At 37.5% G+C, this 20120-nt stretch overlaps 1 protein-coding gene across 11 annotated transcripts in view; it reads left to right on the forward strand.

Moving 5' to 3' along the window:
- The window catches only part of LOC121506148 (inositol polyphosphate-4-phosphatase type I A-like), a 64102-nt gene that overhangs the window by 24575 nt on the left and 19407 nt on the right, over positions 1-20120 (forward strand). For 10 of the 11 annotated variants that reach the window (XM_041781754.1, XM_041781761.1, XM_041781763.1 and 7 more), the window contains 9 exons: positions 832-923; positions 13700-13935; positions 14487-14531; positions 14698-14816; positions 15542-15658; positions 15957-16036; positions 16581-16692; positions 17364-17454; positions 18302-18449. In XM_041781754.1, coding sequence (XP_041637688.1) covers positions 13830-13935; positions 14487-14531; positions 14698-14816; positions 15542-15658; positions 15957-16036; positions 16581-16692; positions 17364-17454; positions 18302-18449 — 818 coding nt within the window. In that variant the 5' untranslated portion in view covers positions 832-923; positions 13700-13829. Of the gene's footprint in view, positions 1-831; positions 924-6130; positions 6241-13699; positions 13936-14486; positions 14532-14697; positions 14817-15541; positions 15659-15956; positions 16037-16580; positions 16693-17363; positions 17455-18301; positions 18450-20120 lie in introns of all 11 variants that reach the window. The other variant, XM_041781758.1, reaches the window with a different exon arrangement.

Here is a 20120-nt window from a genome sequence, read left to right on the forward strand (position 1 = left end):
TCAGTTAATCCTGAGTGAATTTTGGAGCAAAACTTAATGAAAACCCGTAAAAATATTCTTCTGATATCTCAATATCTCAAAATGTAATCACCTCATCTTATCAGGATGGACATAAGTGTAAGGTTTGGAGAAAAACCCTTGAAAGGACAGATGGATGCATGGACAACCCTTGGCTTTTGCTGGTAGAAAGGAAAAACAAACAGCCTTATTATTCATATTGCACTTTGTTTCTTTTAGAGGTTCTGTAGCTGGATTTGACATATTTGCCACATTAATATCCTATGACTTTGCAATGCAAGGCCACAAAAAGTTATGTCAAGGCTACAGTGAAAACATTTTTGTTAAAGATAATGAGTCATTTTTGTGTCATCTACGTGGTGTAAACTTAGAAATAGATGGTGATGTAGCAAGAGTGACAGGGCTGGGAGTGAGGGAAAGAAACTCAATATAGCCCTCTGTTTTGGTGTGTGTGTGCCTCAGTGTTAGTGTGTTTGCGGGTTTGGGCGGTGCTCATTTTCATGTGAAAGGGGCTACAGCTGCTCCGTCCCCCCAAGGAAATTATTCATGCTTTATTCTAATGTCGATCCCAGAGGGTACACACACAAGCGCACACATACACACATGCACACAGAGTGTCTATTACTGGTGAGGGTGAGCAACATGGGGGCAAATCTGTTTGTGACACTGCTGCTCTGGGGATTTTATTTTTCAAGGTAGCTGTGGGTAAAATGAGCAGCAACAGCCTCTATAAACTGACTGTGCTTTTATCTTAAACCAAATCTTTGTGTTTTTTCCTGTTAAATTTGAGGATAATGTTTTTCTTCTTCTCAGATTGTAATCTTTTGCTGCTCTGGTGCTGAAACTCGCCCTCGCTGACCCTGGATCAGCACATCTCCACACGTCTGTCATCCCATCAATAGACTGTGAGTATTTCTTTTATTATGGATTATTATGCCGGTGATTTGAAAGGATTTAAAAATGTCTCGTTATTGCATTTTAAAACCACTTTTAAAGAAGGAAATCATCAAATTATAATGTAATTTTTTTCCTAAAACAACCAAAACCCATAAAGATCTCCAGATCACATCATGGTACACCAGCACAAGCACAAATATGGACTAGAGAGAAAATTAAAATACCTCAATTTTACTGCTGAATCCATTATTTCAAATACATCTTAATGTAATAAAACAATAACAAAAAGTAATAACAAAAAGTTGGAAGGAAAAACTTGAGAAGAGTTAAGTTGCCTTCACTGAACAGAAAAATCATTTTTGAAATCATCACAGGCCTTTGAAGTTGTCTGCACTCCCCAAAGGTCATGAGCCTGTTTAAACATTAATGGACGGCTTTCTGCTATAGTTGAAAAGAAGACAGCCTGCAGTATTGATCATAAGAAAATAACTCGCATGTCTTCTCCTGAGATGGATCTGTGCTTCTGTTTGATGGTGGTTCAGAACCAAATAATATAAATGAATTAAAGAGTGCAATAAAAATGCTCGATAAGTTTTTTTAGCTCTAAAACTGGGGTTCTTGTACAGATTTACTGGAAACAAACACATGTTAGAGACAAAATCTTAATGTATGATGTCTAAATTATTTATGAGAAAAAAATATTTTTAACATTGAACTCTACACCTCCTCAGACTTTCTGTTTGTTGTGCTTTTCAAAAGATTATAGGTTAAACTTCTTCTCTAAATACACAATCAAGCCCTTTGATAGAAAATTAGAATTTTTTTACAAGAATGAGTCATAAAATGTCTTAAAAACGTGTGGTGCATTTTCACTCACATGTATTAGGGCAGGGGTGTCCAAACTTTTTCTACAGAGGGCCACGTACAGAAATTTATTGGAATGGTGGGGCCACTTTCATATTCCTCACCATGAGGACTTTAAAGTTAGTAAGACCAATCCAATGTAAGTTAATACATGCTTAGTGATTGAGTATGCCTAAATGGCTTGTTAATGGCTGACATGGCAAATAGAGAGTAATTTTCAGGATTTTGGGGAGCTAATCAGATTCCAAGGGCCCTGTTTAGCCCTGGCTACCACTGGCTCTACCCCTGAAAAGTTACTGGTGCCAACTATTTGCTATGATAATCCATCAGGATCCTATTAAACAAGAAATCTGCTTGTTAAAATGTTTGTTTACAGATTTAACATGGTAGCATTGCCTTGTGTTGAAAACAAGAAGTACAATACAGCTAAGCACAAGTTTCATGTTTTAATGTGGGCCATATTTCATTTTATCTGTAGCATTTGCTGCAGGCCAATCAAAAATGGGCTACGGGGCACATTTGGCCCCGGGCCATAGTTGGACACCCCTTATCAGGGAGAAGCTGTCAGAGTGAATGCATCAGACAAAGCCCTTTCTTGATAACCCATAGACTTAAATTACAGTTAATAATAAGAAACAGATTGATTTGACACCAAAGTAGTAGACTTAGTCCACATTTATACATGATGACCATTCTGTGGAAACAGAAACATTTTAGGGTTTTGTGCAGTGGTTTACACAAAAATGGCATTTTTGGTGCTTTGAAACAGGTTCCAAAGCACAAACTTTTGAAAAGGACTCTGTTTAAGTTGTCAAGTCGTCAAACTGGTAATACAGTCTTGTCAGAAAGTCGGAGACTCAACATACTTGCACATTACAGTTCCAGTCAATAGCCATGTGTCAGTATGTGAACTACAACTTGGGGTGTAAAGGTATGTATATTCGTACTGTATCCGTTTGGTACGGTGCACACGTGTAGTGCACAGATACATGTTGAACAAAGCTCATTGATTAAAGTGTCCTGTTTAGGAACACTTTGTTTCCCATTAAAATACAACAGTGGACAAAGACAACAACAGTAGCGCTGACATTATTCAGCAGCTGTGTCGCTGACAGCACATTGTCCAGTGGATCAATCAAAGCATTTAAAAAGGCACCTCTCAAGAAAGATCGTCAGTGTAACGAGGAGGAAAAACAAAAAGTCTCACCAGCCAGTTATGAATTTCCCATGCTTTAAGATTTTTTTCACTGTCAGCCTTGGAGGAGGGGAAGAGGGGGACTCTGTTATGTCTGCAGCTGCGTCATAGGTAAAGTTATCCTCAGATTTCACACGACTCTAACTTTTTTTATCTGCCAAGATGGGCTGTAAAAAGTTTGACCAAACTTTGTAATAGGTCCCATTGTTTAAAGAAGTAATCCAGTGCTGAAGTCCTTGTTGAAATCAGCAAGATAGATGCTAATTAGCATACTTAACAAGCTAACTTATGGTTGTATGATGATGTGTTCAAGCTGACTGGGAAATTTCAGTGTTTAAAGAATGGGTATGAATATGTCAACATATCAATTAAAACATCCTAGTAATTCAAAAATGTAATTATTTATTAATATTTTTATTCATTGAAGACCTTTTGGAAGGATGTTGCAGCATTATTAATAATTAAAATGTAATTTATTCAGCCTATTTATTTTCATATGATTTAGTTTTTTAAAAATTGGATATTTATTTGCTTAATAACTGTACCGAAATCATACCAAACTGTGACTTCAAAACTGAGGTATGTACTGAACCGAAATTTTTCCATACCGTTACACCTCTAACTACAACAGCTATGAACTCTTTAGATCTGCTTTTTTCTGCCCATTCCCAGTTGAAATGTTCTTGAAATTGACTATTTAGTTTAGAGTCACAAATGTTTTGGTGCTAGACATTTTTTATGTTTACATGGCATCGTTCTGTAGAAAGGGGCATATATACACCCAAAGTAACGCTGCTAACACTGGCCTTATCTGTTTATGGCAGTCTATCAGTGGTTGTTATCAAAAAGTTGTCATATCAATGCAGACTTTATAGAAAATATGCATTTAAAAACCAATTACATTTCGGTGGATGTCTGTCTCATAAACGTGGCCTTAGTTGAAGTAAAACAATTGTAACTTTTTGTGTTTTTATGATTGTTGGCTTCTATTTGCTCTTTGGATTGATGGTGGGGGAAAAAAGAGGATTTCAGGTGTTATTGCCACTGTTTTATGATGTCTAATGGACAAGAAAGTTAATCCAGTAATCCATATTCTAATTATCAATCAGAAATAATTATTGTTCAGAAGGACTGACAAACAATCAGTCCTTCAAGATTTCAAAGTTCTTCTTTCCTTCAGTCTTCAGTCAGTCACCATCTGCTGTATCCTCAGTTTATGATTGTGTGTTTATCTCGGCGTGGAGCTGGCCTTCTGCCGTTGGATGTCGTGTGAAAAGAAGGACCAAATTTAGAAAAATGTGCGGTCCCGTCTGAGACGAGATGTGACCCGACACAGAAGCGTGCCTCCTCCTCAGTGTGTGAAAGTCCTGTTGGCAAAGAGGAAGCTGTAAAATTGGGTCTCACCATGTATGGTCAAGTGGACTGTCAGTCTCGTGCACTCTGTCCTGAGAATGAGACGCAAGATTTAAACAGACCCACGTTCAAGTGCAGATTTAATAAACACAAGAAGAGAAGATGAATTCAGCCTGGAAGGCAAACATTTGTGAATTTAAGAACTTTGAGCATTGTTGCAGCTTTCATTCTTCTTAGTTGTCAGAGTTATCCTTCATGGAGCTGACAGTTAACCACTGTTGTTTCATTTTTCTAAAGCTTGACTTAGATATCTGGTTTCAAATTATGCTGCAAATTTGTGCAGGCAAAAAATGTCTTGTTGAGTCATCCAAACAAAACAAGACCTTAACTCTTGTTCCCTTAAAAGCTCCTGAACTGTGGCCATAGCTGGTGCAACTCAGTATTGCTCTTAAATGGACTCTGTGCTGTTTCTTTGCTAACATGTGTAACGGCAGGGTTTGGCAACTAAAAATGCAACATAGCTTTTTTGAACTGATAGATTAGAATGATACAGATTTTGCGTGTATAAAGCAATGGCATTAGAAGAATCAGGCCTGTTTTAAAAGAGAGTTTTCTCCAGAGGAGAGTCCCTGGTATTTTATGAATGAACTCACCAAGCAGAGGAGGTTAAATCTGGTTTAAAGTCATGTCGTGTGTGTTGCCGGATTAAGTTTCCAGCTTTGCAGCCACTGCATTGAAAGTAGCTACAGATAAGAGGTTTAGCTAAATGTGTAAATTAAGTTACAACTTTGTTAATGTTAAAGGTTCTAACATAACATTTAAACACAGGAGACTTTCACATTTAAGATTGTTTGATCCCAACTTTCTAGTAGGTAAAGTATGGGCAAAACTGTTCCATTCTTTGGTGTTAATCAAACTGAGAAATGACGCTTATGTCCCATGGGGAGAACATTTTCTGCTCAATCTAAAACTAAATGTGCATTGGAGACTGCTTTGTATGAAAGGTTGACACCATACTAAAGAACTTGAAAAGCCCATTTAAGGAAGTGAAATCTTGCCGACCTGATGTCTGCTGCCAGATTCAACCGAAAGCAACTTGTTCGAACTCTCCTAATGCCCATAACCCATGCAGTCTGGTTCACTCTTTTTATCAAGCAAAATGAATAAAATTGTATAAAAGCCACCCAGATTTGTGATGTAATTGTCCCCATAATTGCACGTTTTAATTGAGCTTTAGATTTGTATCCCCTCATAATACGCCACAATCCACTTTTTGAATCCTGGGAGTTTTGGCCTGGATTAACTGCGGCCTATACAACGTGTATGTGTGTGAGCGTGTTTGCCCCAATTCATGTGACTCAGAAACCTACACACACACATAATTCTCCAACACTACTGGCTAAATTTGGAGCTCCCATATAAGGCAGCTTTTCCCCCTCAGTGAAGTTTCTGTGCAGCTTCACACTCACAAGAGAGTTCAGCTTCCTCTTGTTTGCTGCTCTTTTTTAGATGTAAATGTTTTGGCAAGAGCGTGGAATCCCATGTCTGCCAATGGGTTTAATTTAAGGTGTTACATCTGTCATCTGTTGCAGGTCTGAATGCCAGGCTTTAGGGTGCATAGTTAATTTAAACTTTGGAGGGAAAGTGATGGAGTTATTTTGATTTCTTAGTGTGAGCTGAAAATATACACAGACTTGTATAGACAGACTTGTATACACAGTTTAATAATTGTACCGGTACCAGTCAAAAACCGATGCAACAGAATAAAATATATTCAAAATGTTGCTATCTGTGTCTGTTTAGATACACCTTGAGGACATCCTGGCGTTATCTCTCTCTGACTCTGTCGTTTTTTTGGCTTTGCAAGTGGAAACTGACTCCAGTTGGCCAGGAGTCTGGAAATTTCTTACAAGGTTTGGGAACAAAAAACAGAGATGCATAAAGACTTGTCATCTTTTCACCACAGTCATGTTTGCTTTTGTGAATTCTGAGCATTATAGAGGCATATTTACTATTGGCACTAAGCATTGCTGTAGGTATGTTTGTTTAATTTTGCTTTTCAAATCATCTTTTGAGAATGGTTTTACAAACTTGAGAGAAATAAGCTGCAAGGTGCAATGTGTGGGTTCAAGGCCTTTGAGTCACGAACTGCATGAAGCAGATGTCAGAATCCACTAAGCTGAAAGGCATTACTTTCAGCCGATTTAATTCTGTTAAAGAATAAAGAGAGAGAGCAATGAAACAGTCAAATCAATCAACAGCACACTCCAGTACAGCTAGGAACATCTCAAAAAGTTTCTTTTGTGTTGATCAGTGGTGTAGAGGTGGGTATACTCTAAATTTAGATCTTCTTTATAGGGTGTACTCTTATTTTAAAAGGGTTTTATACTCTAAGGAGACTAGTCATTGAGTGTGCAGAATTTCAAGCCAATCCAACTTAAGGTGTTAGGCATGAGGCCATCTGGCTGATTGGTTTCACATTTCTTGAGAAGTTAATGCGCAGCATTTCCAGTTATAACAGTAAGTTTCCCATTTCTTGCACATTCCATCTTATGGAATTTGTGCACTTCCATCGGGAAAATAATAAAAAACTGGCAGTGAAACAGTAGAGAACTCTATAAAACACAGACCTCACCGTAAATGATGGCTTTGATCTTAAATACGGTAAAAAACAAGCTCTTGATATTTTCAAACTAAAAGAAAAAAAATTGCTGAACCTTCCTTCTGTTGAGTCTGATGGGATTGAGTCAATCCCTCCCTCTAAATACTTTGGGTTTTTGATTGATGATTCTTTGACTTTTAAGCCTCATATTGAGCAACTTGTAAAGATTTGAGAGAAAGTCGCGCCTGAGTTTTTATTTACGCCTCGTTTTTCCTTTACTGCATTTGTTGCTGTGCATGCATGCATCTTCCCAATGCCTTAAACCTTTGGATACTGCATACCATGGAGCACTGACTTTTATTATCAGTCTTAACTCATCATTGTTCTCTGTATAATCGAGTTGCTTGACCACGCGTAGACAAAAGCATTGGCATATCCTTATTTTTAAGTCTTTACTTTATCTACTTCCCTCGTTCTTGTGTGATTTTATTCCTCTAAAAATGTTCTGGAAGTTACAGTCCTTACTCTGTGACTCAGTCACAAGATTTCCTTTTGCTATGTGTTCCTAAAGTCTGTCTAGATGGGTAGAAGGAGTTTCAGGTATGCTGCAGGAGACTTAGTGTCTGCACAAGCTGGTATCTTGAAATCTATTTAAATGTAAATTAGAGGTGTTTGAGGTTGATGCATCAGGTTGTAATAGTTTTTATGTTCTCTGTCTGGAACTCTGTGATTATGCTGCTGCCTGTCTTGGCCAAGACACTCTTGTAAATGAGATTCTTGATCTTTGTGAGATTCTCCTGGTTAAGTACATTTAAACTCTGCTCTGTGCTTTAAATGCTAATGTAAGTATGTAAAAATCATAGGCTGTAGAAAGTATTGGACAAAGCCTGTGTGACATCAGCTGTTTGATTACAATAGGCGGACTCAAACAGCTTTTGGCGGCCTCCATATTGAAATTGCTGTCTCAACCGAACTTTGATCAACCTAATGGCAGAGAAGAGCCCGCCCACTGAGCTTGACTTCCTGTCAGCTAAGCTTGCACTAAAGCTGGGATTCTGGAGGTAGCGTCTGCTTGACAAGGTGTCAATCAAACGAGATGAGCCAGACGTTGCACAGTGAGGTTTTTCCTAAATATAACCAAAACGATTGCGTATAGTGAGAGGGCACGAAGACATCAAATGAGCCACGTTTCGTTTTTTTGAATCAGGCTGTCAACCTGTGTGTTTCTTGTGTAAAAATGGCTTTTTAACATGTGTTGTGTTCCTGCTGCCAGCCTCAAGTGGACCCTCGCTGTACTGCATTTTTTTTTGCACTTCCGCTTTGGCTTCATTTTTCAGAACCGGAGGTTGCTGCTCAGTAAAAATGCACCTAAATGCAAAAGCTTTTGATGTTTAGCACCATCGTCACTGTTAAGTTAAAGTATTTCTTAAAAAATAAACAACATGTTGATAATTGTGTTGGTCCTGCAGATAATTGGTAATGTTGATTACATGATTTGAGCTCTTCTAATTCTTGTTAATATAACAACCTTTTATAAACGTTTTTAGGGGTGTGTAAGCTCTCAAAAACTCTCCAAGTGTTCATCTTTTTCCACTCCATTGAGCTTAAAAAGGAGAAAAACTGTTTGATATAACTGGTGGCATTACCAGAGGACTGTCATCCTCACTGCGTGCATGTTCTGGCATAAGGAGGCGTGTTTTAGCTGCAACCTGCTGCTGACGCATCAACATAAGAGAAACCTGAGCCAATATCACAGAGCTCTCTGATCTGGTCTCTCTATATGTGCATGTGTGTAAGAGTGAATGAGTGTGGTGTCCAAGCATTCATAAATCTACAGTCAGATAAGCTGAGACCACACTGACTGTGGTCTTAGAGAAACAGACACAACTGCAGTTTGTGTGCATGCTTGAGGACACAGAGTTCTTTTCATCATACGCAGTGACCCATAGATATGCAGCAACAAGATACTGTAGTGTACATTTTTACATGTAAAATGTATTTCTCTTCTCGGCCTATTTTTATGTAAATTTCCCGACTCCTTATACAAACATTTCTCTATTGCCTTTTCCTTGCCATAACTCTGAAGAAAATGTCTTCGGATACAAGTCACGTCTGTTTCAGTGACAGATAATGCCATTACTTTAACAATAAATAAAGGCAGCAAAAGCTTCAGATCTTATGTCTCTAACTTCATCTTTTGATTTTTGTCTCTGTATGACATCTTTTATCTTCTGAGCTACAAAGGGATCTGAATTAAAAGGGGAGGTTGAAGAGCAGACAAACAAAGCAGTCATCCCTTAAACGCCTTTCTTCTACTTGTTGAAATCTTGAACCATTTCCCCATACATAAATCTTTTTATGTACTTGTGAGCGTCTCTTCTCATCAGTACAACACTCAGCCAAAAGGCCCTACAGACTGAAGGCTGAGTGTTTGTTCAGGCTGCTCTTTAATCTGATCTCTGAGTACAAAACGTGTCTGCTCGTGTTTGTCTCCAACCTCGCCGTCACAGCTCCAGTTGTTATATTAATATTGAATATTTGCACAAACTGCCTCCTCAGGAGACACGGCAGGTACATCGCCTGATTGAGGAAATCCAGTTATGCTGCTGTCTCTTTAATCATCTTGTGCTGCTATATTTTACTCTCTGTCTCATTAGGCTCAGATTTATGATGTTGCCTCTTTTCAGTTCAGTCATTGCTGCTGCTCGTCTTTATCTTCTAGGTTTTAATTCTAGGTACATCTAAAAGCGCCATGTCCCTTTGTTGCCTCACAGACAGGATTTTACTAACCACAGTTACCGCAAAATAATCAACCTGGAATGCATGCCAGGAGGTCAGATTGCCTACTACAGCTCAAGGATTTTATCAAACGACTCCATGTTTCTTTGCCTGCAGGGCAGGAATTGTTCTAAAAACAGCTTTACCAAAGCTTAAATATGTGAGATTGAAAAGCTTTCAGACCCCAACAGTGGTTTTCATGGTACATTTTTCTGGCTTGAAACCATAAGGATTTTCTCTTTATTTCTCTGACACTTAAATTTCAGCATAGAATAAAATAAAAAACACCTCATTAGGGCTGTTACAACTTGTATAAGATGCTGTTAAAAATCAGACAATATCACTACTCCTTGTTGGGTAAATTGCTTTTTTAAATTACCAAAATCATTTGTTGGAAATATATTTTTAATGGAGAGATCCAGCAAATTCATTTTGTCTTCTTATTCTGAATATTTATCTTGTGTTTCTTTTTTTTTTTCAGACAACTAACTGTAGGAGATGTTTTACCTCCTTGACATGTTTCGACTGTCATCTGCAGTCTTCCTCAGAAGCATCACCTGACCGCTGTGACATGTCCTTATATGTTGTCCTTCCCAGGCATAAACTTTTGCTATCCCCTTTCCTTCTAGTTTTCTACTTTGCACTATTTAATGGCAAGAAAAGCTGTAAAGAAAATACTTGAAATAACTTAACATTTGATCTCATAGTTTTAAGATAAGACAAAACACATAGATGGAGTTGCAACACAGTCTTGCCCATTTATCTTCATGTAGTTCCGACTATGTGTAATATAAATCCAGGTGGATGATCCTCCTTGCAGGTAGCTCCATATGTTTGACAGATGTAGGACACATGGATCTTGAGTTACTGAATTGGGGCAGCATATCGGGCACTCAGCGGTGAACCACATACCAGGAAGTAGGCCGCACACTGATAACCCAGAACCACAATTAAAACGAGATCACTCTGTTGGCCAGTTTATGAAAGATTGTTTAGAGTCCAGATTTAAACAGACAATACTACTAAACACCAAGCAAACTGAGAAAAAAGAAAAGAAGTTCAGTTTGTCCACAACATCTCTGACGTGAATCATTACTGTAACTCTGACCCAAACCTGAGTCACAAAAAGACACGCTTCTACAATAAAGGCAGCACAATTCTACCAAAATAGACCATAAGGATCTCCATCTGCATGTGGTCTAACTAGACCACAATACCTCTTTATCTCCAGCTTCTTGTCCCTCTGGTTCTCCACTCTGCTTCAAATAGGCTAATTGCTCTTTAACAAAATGGGACAGAGAGAACGGGAGCAGGAGAGGCAGCGAAGAGTGGGACGGTTACTCACCCACAGGCTGTAACCTTCAGGGAAACAGATCCCAAAAGTGAGCAAATTACAAAAGAAATAGAGCAGAAAAACTCAAAATTTAGGGAGGAAAGCTGTGTGTGAAGTAGCTCAGGTGAAAGGATGTAGGAGAGGCATTTTAAAAGAGACTGATAAATATAAAGTTGAAGAATTGCAATAAAAGTGAGGAGGACGAGAGAAAGAAATGCCTCACCCTTGAGTCTCCTAGCAACATCAACATCTGATGATCTAGGGAGCATAAAAGGCACATAAAATGCAAATTTGTAACTTTTCAGTGGGTAGACAGATGTAGAAGCAAATAAACACACTGCTGAAACAGGCATCAGTCTTTTTAATAATTGACATATTACAAATGCAAGCATGCGAAAATTTATATTGTACACGCATGCACAAACAGATCATAACACACGTGCTGCTGTTGAGAGCACTCATGGATGCGAGGCAGATGATGCTCAGCTGCATCCTAACAGACACGTGGCCTTCTCTCTTACCAGACTATAAATACATACAGAATATATAAATATTTAAGTCACCATAAATATGTCTGCCCCAAGCTCACTGTGATGCTGGAAAGATGAATATTTTCTGCATCATGACCTTTCACTGTCAATTTATCTTTTTAAATTAGGAAAAGGACTTACTTTGAAAAGTTCAGTGGAACAGAGACATGAAGTGATTAGTTTAATGTCCTATTTCTGTGTGTTATTCATTTATCTAGACTTTTTTCTCAATTATTTTCAGCCAGCGTTTAATCATGCTTGAGAATGTAAAAATACAGGAAGTAAACTGTGATTTATGGAGGGTGTAAGATGAGTTTTATAACCATTAAAATTAAATTCTTAATTTTCAAATGCTTTTGAACTTTTCGCCATAAAGGCTGAAAGCATTTTCTTAGAGTTACGTTTGAAAACAGCACAGGTCTTATCTTGTGCTGCTTCTAAGGCTGACATCACTCTTGCTTTGCCATAAAATTCAGCTGTGTAAGATGAACTCTGTGACTTTATTTGGCCGTAACTATAGATAGAAGTTCAAGCTGAATATAAATTATATACAACAGGAGAAATCTAGACAGCTGCTGCAGACTGTGTAGGCGGTAAATGAAAATGATATTCCTTGACCTTTTAACGTTGCAACTTTGCAGAGATGTAACGGTCTCACTGTACTTTCTGTATCTTGTTCCTTGTTTCTGTTCTTCTCATGTGATCCTCCCTTGGTGCATCTGTGGGCGTCAGTGTTGCACATCAGCATAAATCCACTGGGATTTAAGCATGCAGTTGAAGTCACAATAAGTTTTTATGTACTTTTTTGACCACTGTGAATCTTTTTTGACCTTCATGCCGTAATAACTTCAAATTCATCACAACAGATGCAAATAAGCAAGGTCTTTTCCCAGCAGGTCAACACCTCATTGAAAATGACACACGCTTCACAACAAGGCTTTATTTAACTGTTTCAAAAATTACTTTATGATTGAAGATTTGAATTCTTTTTTGTCTGACATAACTTCACACATACACATTTTAACTAAATAGAGTCAAAATAGAAACTGCAATAAAAGAAAATCAATAAATGAATTTTGTCTTTTTCAATGAAAGCATAGTTTCTAACATGTTTCTGAGTTATTTCTCATTAAGGAACTGCACACAACTAATGTACTCAAGAAAAGTACAGTTACTCTGGTTAAATTTTACTTGGTTAAAAGTACTAGTCTGTAAACCTACTCAAGTAAAAGTAAATGGATTCTAGTCCAAGTTTATCTTTCCTAAAGGCAAAAAACAGAGAATGGATTTCAAACCAGTTTGTTCAAGTAAAGTCGCACCTCTATAATAAAGTAAAATACATAGCAAAAGTGACTGATGATTACACTTATAAAGAGTTAAATTTAACATTTTAAATGTGTCAATATTGGTCCACACTACATGCAGTTAAACTACACTTTCAAGTGTTAAATAGGTTTATAATATAACTCTGGAAAATCTGTGGCAAGGTGTGTCCTCTGGCAACTGTAAAGCAGAGAGTCAACCTCATAGCAAGGGAATGCATACGGATGAAGAATATGCATTATGCGTCCGTAAGGAGTACTTAAAGTCACAGGAGTAAACTCTAACTCAGTGGATAACTTCACTTATGGTGCAAATGTGTCTCACATCAAAAAACAACAACAATCCACTAGAAACAAGGCTAAAAAGCCAAGCAGGGATCCGTGTAGAGCAGGCAATATCCAAACACAACTAAACACTCAAAACAGATGGCATCATGGGAAATTCTGCCCACACATCCCCCCTTGATTTTAAGTCACAGCGGGCGGAGCATAGATAAGTTCATCCTACAGAGTTGAACTAACACTGATGGATCAATACTGTAAGAAAATAACGCTGAAGTACATCTATTAATTTTAAACCCACAATTTATTAGAGCTTAGTGTTTATAGTGAAGTAAAGGTAGATAGTTCATGTGTGATAACATCTGAAAGGTTCATCACTAGAATGAAAAGAATCATATGTCTCCTTGCCGATGTAATGAACAGGCTCTGTAATAAAAAAAGAGGAAGCTATAAAAAATGTAATAATGTCCAAGGATTATAAGGTTTCAGTCTAACCTTCCTCTTTTTATTTCTCTCTTCATTCAGAGGTGATCTGATTTCTGCTGCAGCTGTGGATGTGAGACCAAAGAGGACCACATCACATGGGAGTGTGTGCCAGTCTGTGTGAGGGTGTGTGTTCAGGCCTCCTGCCGTCGCCCGCTCTTTTAGGACAGGCATGGCGGGGGGCAGAGAGCGCGGCTCCCGGACACAGAGGCCGTGGTCGGTGTACCGGGCCAACACATTTGAACTGTCGAGTGAGATGATCGGCCTCGCACTTGCAGGTGAAGCCTTAGACGTATTTTAGTTTTCTTACATATATCTTTTTTGCAGAAACTAATGACTGTTTGTATATCTGACAAACAAAGGGTTTCAGTAAAATTCAAGAATGTAAGAGGCACTCAGGGTCATCACATCCTGCCATTAATGTTAGCCACTTACAGCAGTACTTAAAACTAAAATTAAACTCTGACACACACTCAACTGGCAGTGTGTTAAACTTGTGTGGGAGCCTGTGGCCTCTTCAGGCTCTGAAGCTGATCATAATGAGGCCTGAGGGCTGCTCTTCATCTGCTCAAAAATCACACTTTTTATAAGTTAGGATTGGACCATCTAATGGAAAAACACAAATGATTAAAAGTTTGACATCGGCACATTTTTATTGTCTCTTTTTGTCATTATGGCCTGTGTATTATCAGAGTATATATGTAGGTATGTTCCAGAAGTATTTCTAAAAATTGCATGCAAGTGTTGAATCTAAGTAAGAAAAGCACCTGTTTTCTGCTTTGGTTTTACATGATATCTGATGTTTTTGTGACTTGTTAATATTTTCCAGGAAATAGTCAGGACCCAGATGAGCCTGTGCTGGAGTTCAGTGTTGGTCAGTACAACTCAAAATGCTCATCCAACAACATAAACGCAACAATTCACTTGTTTTTCATGACATATACATATGAAAAGAATAATAGGGACATTTGTTGTCCTGAATATGCAATAAAAAGACATTTGTGCAACCTTTTGCCTCCATTTGTGTGTTTCTCCTGCAGCCTGCACAGACCTGCTGACTCCTGCTTTGGATCGAAAACCTAACAGCTTTGTAGCAGTGAGCTGCACGACGCCACCGCAGGCCTTCTGGACCAAACACGCCCAGACTGAAGTCATAGAGGTCAGACTCTTCAAAAAAAAGTCACTCTTCTGCCTTAAAGCCGTTTAACAGATCCCTTATCCCTATTACTTCACATGCTCCAAGGTAAAATTTGTCTAATTGTGTTATTAGTCTCTATTGATGACTCTTTCATCCACCCACACCTCATCTGCGTTTTAAATGAAGTGGAGAACAAGGGGAGAGAAATTAATGAACTAAGCAGCAACCACACAGTTTTTGAAAGCTCTTTAAACCCTCTGATGCAAATATCTGCCTCCAACCTCCTAAAACTGCTCCTATGACTAGGTCAAGGGCTATTTTGTGGTCAGTTCACATAACATTTAGAAAAAACATTTTTTTATTTGCGCCCACAAATGCTGCATGAGTCATAATAAAGTTTAACAAGAGATGGAAATCGACAGAAATTATTTTTATTATTGGTGATGAGTTTATGCCACTTGCTTAGTTAGACCAACGAGAAGAAAAAGAAGTTAATCCATCACACAAAAGAAAGAAAAGCAGTAAATCTCATATATTACCAAAACAATGACATGATTCTATGTTTTGATTGGTTATTTAATCGATGTACAAAATGTGAACGCTTTTTTGAATCCCAAATTTTGCAGCTCTACACTTCCTTTTAAGCATATAATGTGATCAAGGGTTTTATTTGAAATAACTGAAGCATTAGTTGATCAAAAATTAACATTTTATGGACTGACAGTGATTTTTGCATCTGTCTGCAGGGCACCAGTAACCCCATCTTCCTCAGCAGCATCGCCTTCTTCCAGGAGTCCAATATCACACAGCAGACACAGGTCAAACTGGCTGTGTACGATGTCAAGGACCGCTCACAGGGGACGGTATGCTTCTTATGCATGTCTTCTAGGCCATCAATTTTTTCCATGTTCTATCAGGCCTTTATTTTGTACATTAGATAAGTGGTTTTCAAACTTTCTTACACAAGGCACACCTGACATCAAGCCAAAATCGTGAGGCACACCATATTCATGTGCATGCAAAACAGCCTCTTTAAATTTCTATAGTTTCAGTAATAATGTATGATTGGACACCAGTCTGCCTTGCCTCACCATTTGATAAGCTCTGCATTATTTCGCAATAGCTAAGTAGAGAGTGAGAAGTTCTATTGTGCCTCTGCAGATGTACATGTTGGGCTCTGCACTGTTTCCTGTGAAGGAGTTGTTGCAAGAGCGGAGCCACAGATTACAGCTTGAACTCAGGTAACATACAAACTTTATGCTTTAACTTACTTTACATTTTTACCTCAATTTATAATGTACATAAGTTCCCTCTTGACTCTTAATCCACCTTTTACTCTTCAGTAAAAGGTGGATTACATTTTAAACCTCAAAACCCCTTAAAAGGACCGGTGGGGGGAAAAAAAAAAACCCTAGAGCTTACATGCATTTTAAAAAGTGCAGGAAATCTTTTTAGATACACAGGAAATATCCTGTATGAAAATTTTGTCTGGCCTCCTCCCATTCTTGTAATGTATTTCCTGTAACAAGAGGAGGCATAATCTGTAAGAAACCCTTTTAAAGGGGAAACATATTTTTATGCTGTTAATCTGTTATTTATAAAGCAAATATGTCAACACATTTTTTAATCAGTTAGGTTAGTTACTTGGATATTTTTCTACTATTGTACTCATTTTTAGTTGAGACTGTGGAAATTTCACAACTCCATTAATTAAAAACATATCTAGTTTTTATTCCTATCCATTTGTACTGGAATATGATCTACTAAATGTGTTTTAATGGACAGATCAGCAGAGAACCAGCGGGTGGGGAATATCAACATAGCGGCCTGGCAGATGGAGGAGAGAGCAGATCAGAGGATGTCAGTCGGTCGGCTGCCGGACAGCATCAACGGCCGGGTAAGAGGAGTTTACATTTCAAATATCTGTAAATGATACAATCAAACAATACATGATTTAATATGACTGTATACTTTACTGGCCCTTGGAGAAAACTGTGTTGGACCCCAGTGCTTAACACATTTAGTCGCCACCACAGAAATAATCAAGAACGATAGAAGCAAAAAACAACAATCTACATAAAAGCAGAGGAGCATATACCACCAAAAAAAATACAGTATTCTATTGCAGTTTTGCTATATTGCACTAGATCTGCATGGAAATAGTAATAATAGATTTGAGGTGGGCACAAGTAAGTTTTGAGATCTGTATTTTCTTCCACATGTTAGGCACATTAGGAAGGGAAATTTGTCAGTGTCCCTCTGTGCACATCTTAGTTGTATATATCGTTCTCTCCATGTTAAATCGAGTGTATTGCAGTTAGTTGTATTTTATAGTTGTATAAATGTGTCCATATATAGGTATTAATTAAAATCACTTTTTTTAATCATAAACCTGTCACCTGTTTCTAACACGGCAGATAAATTGTTTATCACAGCAGTTTGGTTTTGTGTAGGAGCCTGTCAGTGTGATCAGAGCGTGATGTTGGTGAGTGTAGGCCTGAGCGAGCGAGTGGACAGGCAGGTGGAGGTGGTTGGTGGCTGGCTCTAAAACGTGTTTATGTCTTGCAGACTATGCTGCCTGTTGATGAAAGCCTCACAGAATCAATGGGAGTCCGAATAAAGTACGCCTCGTTATGCAAAGACAACCTGCTGCGCTCAGGTACAACAGTTTCTTTTTGTTACTTTTCTTCCATTTGAAAAAAATGAGAGCTGTAAATTAGAGGAAACTGTGTGAACACGTTTAACTAAGAGGTTGATAATATGAAAGGAACCTCAGCTTCTGCACAGCTCTTACATACTGAAGTTTCTTAAGTCTTGCATGTCCATTTTTTGCATATAAAAGTCATGGAAATACAAAAACTGTAATAAACCTTAAAGTCATAACACAGTCTGCATTTCAGCCTGTTGCATATTTTTACATACTAAGGCTTCATATCATGACTACTTCTGCTAATTTTCCCATAAATAAAAATGCCTTTTGGACTATTCTTTTTTGCCTGATGTGAAGTTTAATCACTGTCATTTTTCCAGGAACATCACAATTGTTCAAGGTACTCTAAATTTGGCTGCTAGACATATTATTTAGCAGTATTCTTTAAAAAACATCAAACTCTGAGAAAATACTGGGCAACTTTAAAAAGAAAATGAAAAGGAGAATAAGAACAAACTGAGGACTTCTCTTCACCATAGAAAGCAATATAAAATGTATTAGTAAATAAAATGTTTAAAAATTCCTGGTAAACTCTGAATAAAAGTCTCATAATCCTCAGTTAGGTCATGAAAGGCTCCATGTTTAAAAATATATCAGATTTCTTATCATATCAAAAGGGTATAAATGTATTGATGCACTGCAGAGAGTGGGAGGGATCCATTTACCTCCGAGATACATTTCTGATCCCAAAATAACACCAGAGGGGACAATAACATTAATAACAGGTGTATTTTAGGAATCATCTTCTCGTTTCTCCTTCCATCTGTCTGACTAAGTGAATTTTCTGTTGCTGCAGTGTTTGGAGGCACAATGTCACGGATGTACCGCTTCCCCACAACAGATGGGAACCACCTACGGGTGCTGGAGCAAATGGCTGAGAGCGTCCTCTCATTAAACATCCCCAGACAGTTTGTCAAACTGCTGCTGGAGGAGGACGCAGCCAGGTACAATACAATGTATATTTCTAACTTTAGGCTCTTGTTGCAGTAAAGTTATTTAAATATGCACTAATCCATCAAAGTCAAATCTTCTGTGAAGGCTTCATATGTATAATACCAACAGATGCAGGCTTGGATTGTACTCACGCTGGCTTCATTGGATGATTTTCAAATCTGAACTGATTAAAAAAACATAGGACACCACAGATGTAAGGACAGTTTCAACCAGTTTCAACGTTATCAATATCCAAACACACACTAGAGCAGGGGTGTCAAACTCAAGGCCCGGGGGCCAAATCCGGCCCGTGGAACACTTAAATCCAGCCCGCAGGATTAGCCCACATTTCTGTTATAACTGGCCCATCAGTATTAGGTCTGCAGATTTTTTCAAGTATAAAATTGTAAACGTATCCTTGATTTTTTAAGATATCCTAGATACGTCATAAAATCTGAAAATATAAGGAGTAATAAGAAGTCAGGAATGTGGGAAAAGAAATTATTATTATTTTTTAATTTCTTAATATGAATTTTGCATCTCACGCCAAACTTAGTCAAACTTAGGATTTTGACTTTTTATTTTGTAGTTTGAGTGTTTCAACCTATAATTTTGACTTCTTATACAATATTTTGAGCTTTAAGATTCACAATTCAAAATTTTAAGTCATATTTTGACATTTTTAACCAATTATTTTGTATTTTACCTCAAATTTTCAACTCCAAACTTTGTCTTCAGAATCCAATAGTTTGACCTTTTAGACTCACAATTTTAAATTTTGAATAATTTAATGTTTGCATATTTTTATATATATATTTTGACCTTTTAAACTCATGATTTTGTCTTTCTTCCTAATATATTTGCCTTTAAAAAAACATTTTTTAATTTCAGTTTCACATTTTGACCTTTTTGAACTAATAAATTTACTTTTGATAGATTGTGAGCCTTTAAACTTAGCTTTTTAACTTTTTAAATGTCAAAATCATTCATCATCAGTGCTAAGTTTTTATGTTTTTCATATTTAATTACTAGTCAAAGGAGGTTGACAGTTTCTGGTTTAAAAGTTGACCCTGTTAGGCCCTCATGTTAGACCTGAATCCAGAATCTAGCCCCTGCTGTGATTGAGTTCAACACCCCTGCACTAGAGGATTCATCCAGACCCTGAGACCACACACCAGCTTTTTGTAGTAATGATTTCATTACAGACACTTTTTCATATTGATTTTTTTTGGTTTCTTTGTTTGGGTCAAAACTGTGTTTATGTGTGCTGCCACGTTTGTGACCTGTTAGAGCATGTCACATCCAGTTTGTGACTCCTTCACAGTCTGCTCTCTCTTGCAGGTTGTATTCAGGGTCTTAAAAAGTATTACCGGTTGATAAATCAATTTAGCCAAAAATGAGGCTTTTAAAAAGTAAAATGTCTTAAATGTAAGAATATAAAGTCTTAAGTTTTTCTGTTTTTTAAATTTTTTTAGATAATGTAAAGAGGTTTTAGGCTTTAAAAAAACTTAAAAATTCGAATTAAAGAATATTGAAAGTATCCTGAAATGGGCAATTATACTTTGTATTTTTATTGTAAAAATCAAATTGTATGCTGTTCTACTTTGTAGCTTTTAATGCAGTGCAAAACATGTAGATAGGTACTCCCCCATTACAACAACTACTTTTGGGTGGCCTAAATA

This window comes from Cheilinus undulatus, linkage group 24 (genome assembly GCF_018320785.1).
Source record: "Cheilinus undulatus linkage group 24, ASM1832078v1, whole genome shotgun sequence".
Lineage (NCBI taxonomy): Eukaryota > Metazoa > Chordata > Actinopteri > Labriformes > Labridae > Cheilinus > Cheilinus undulatus.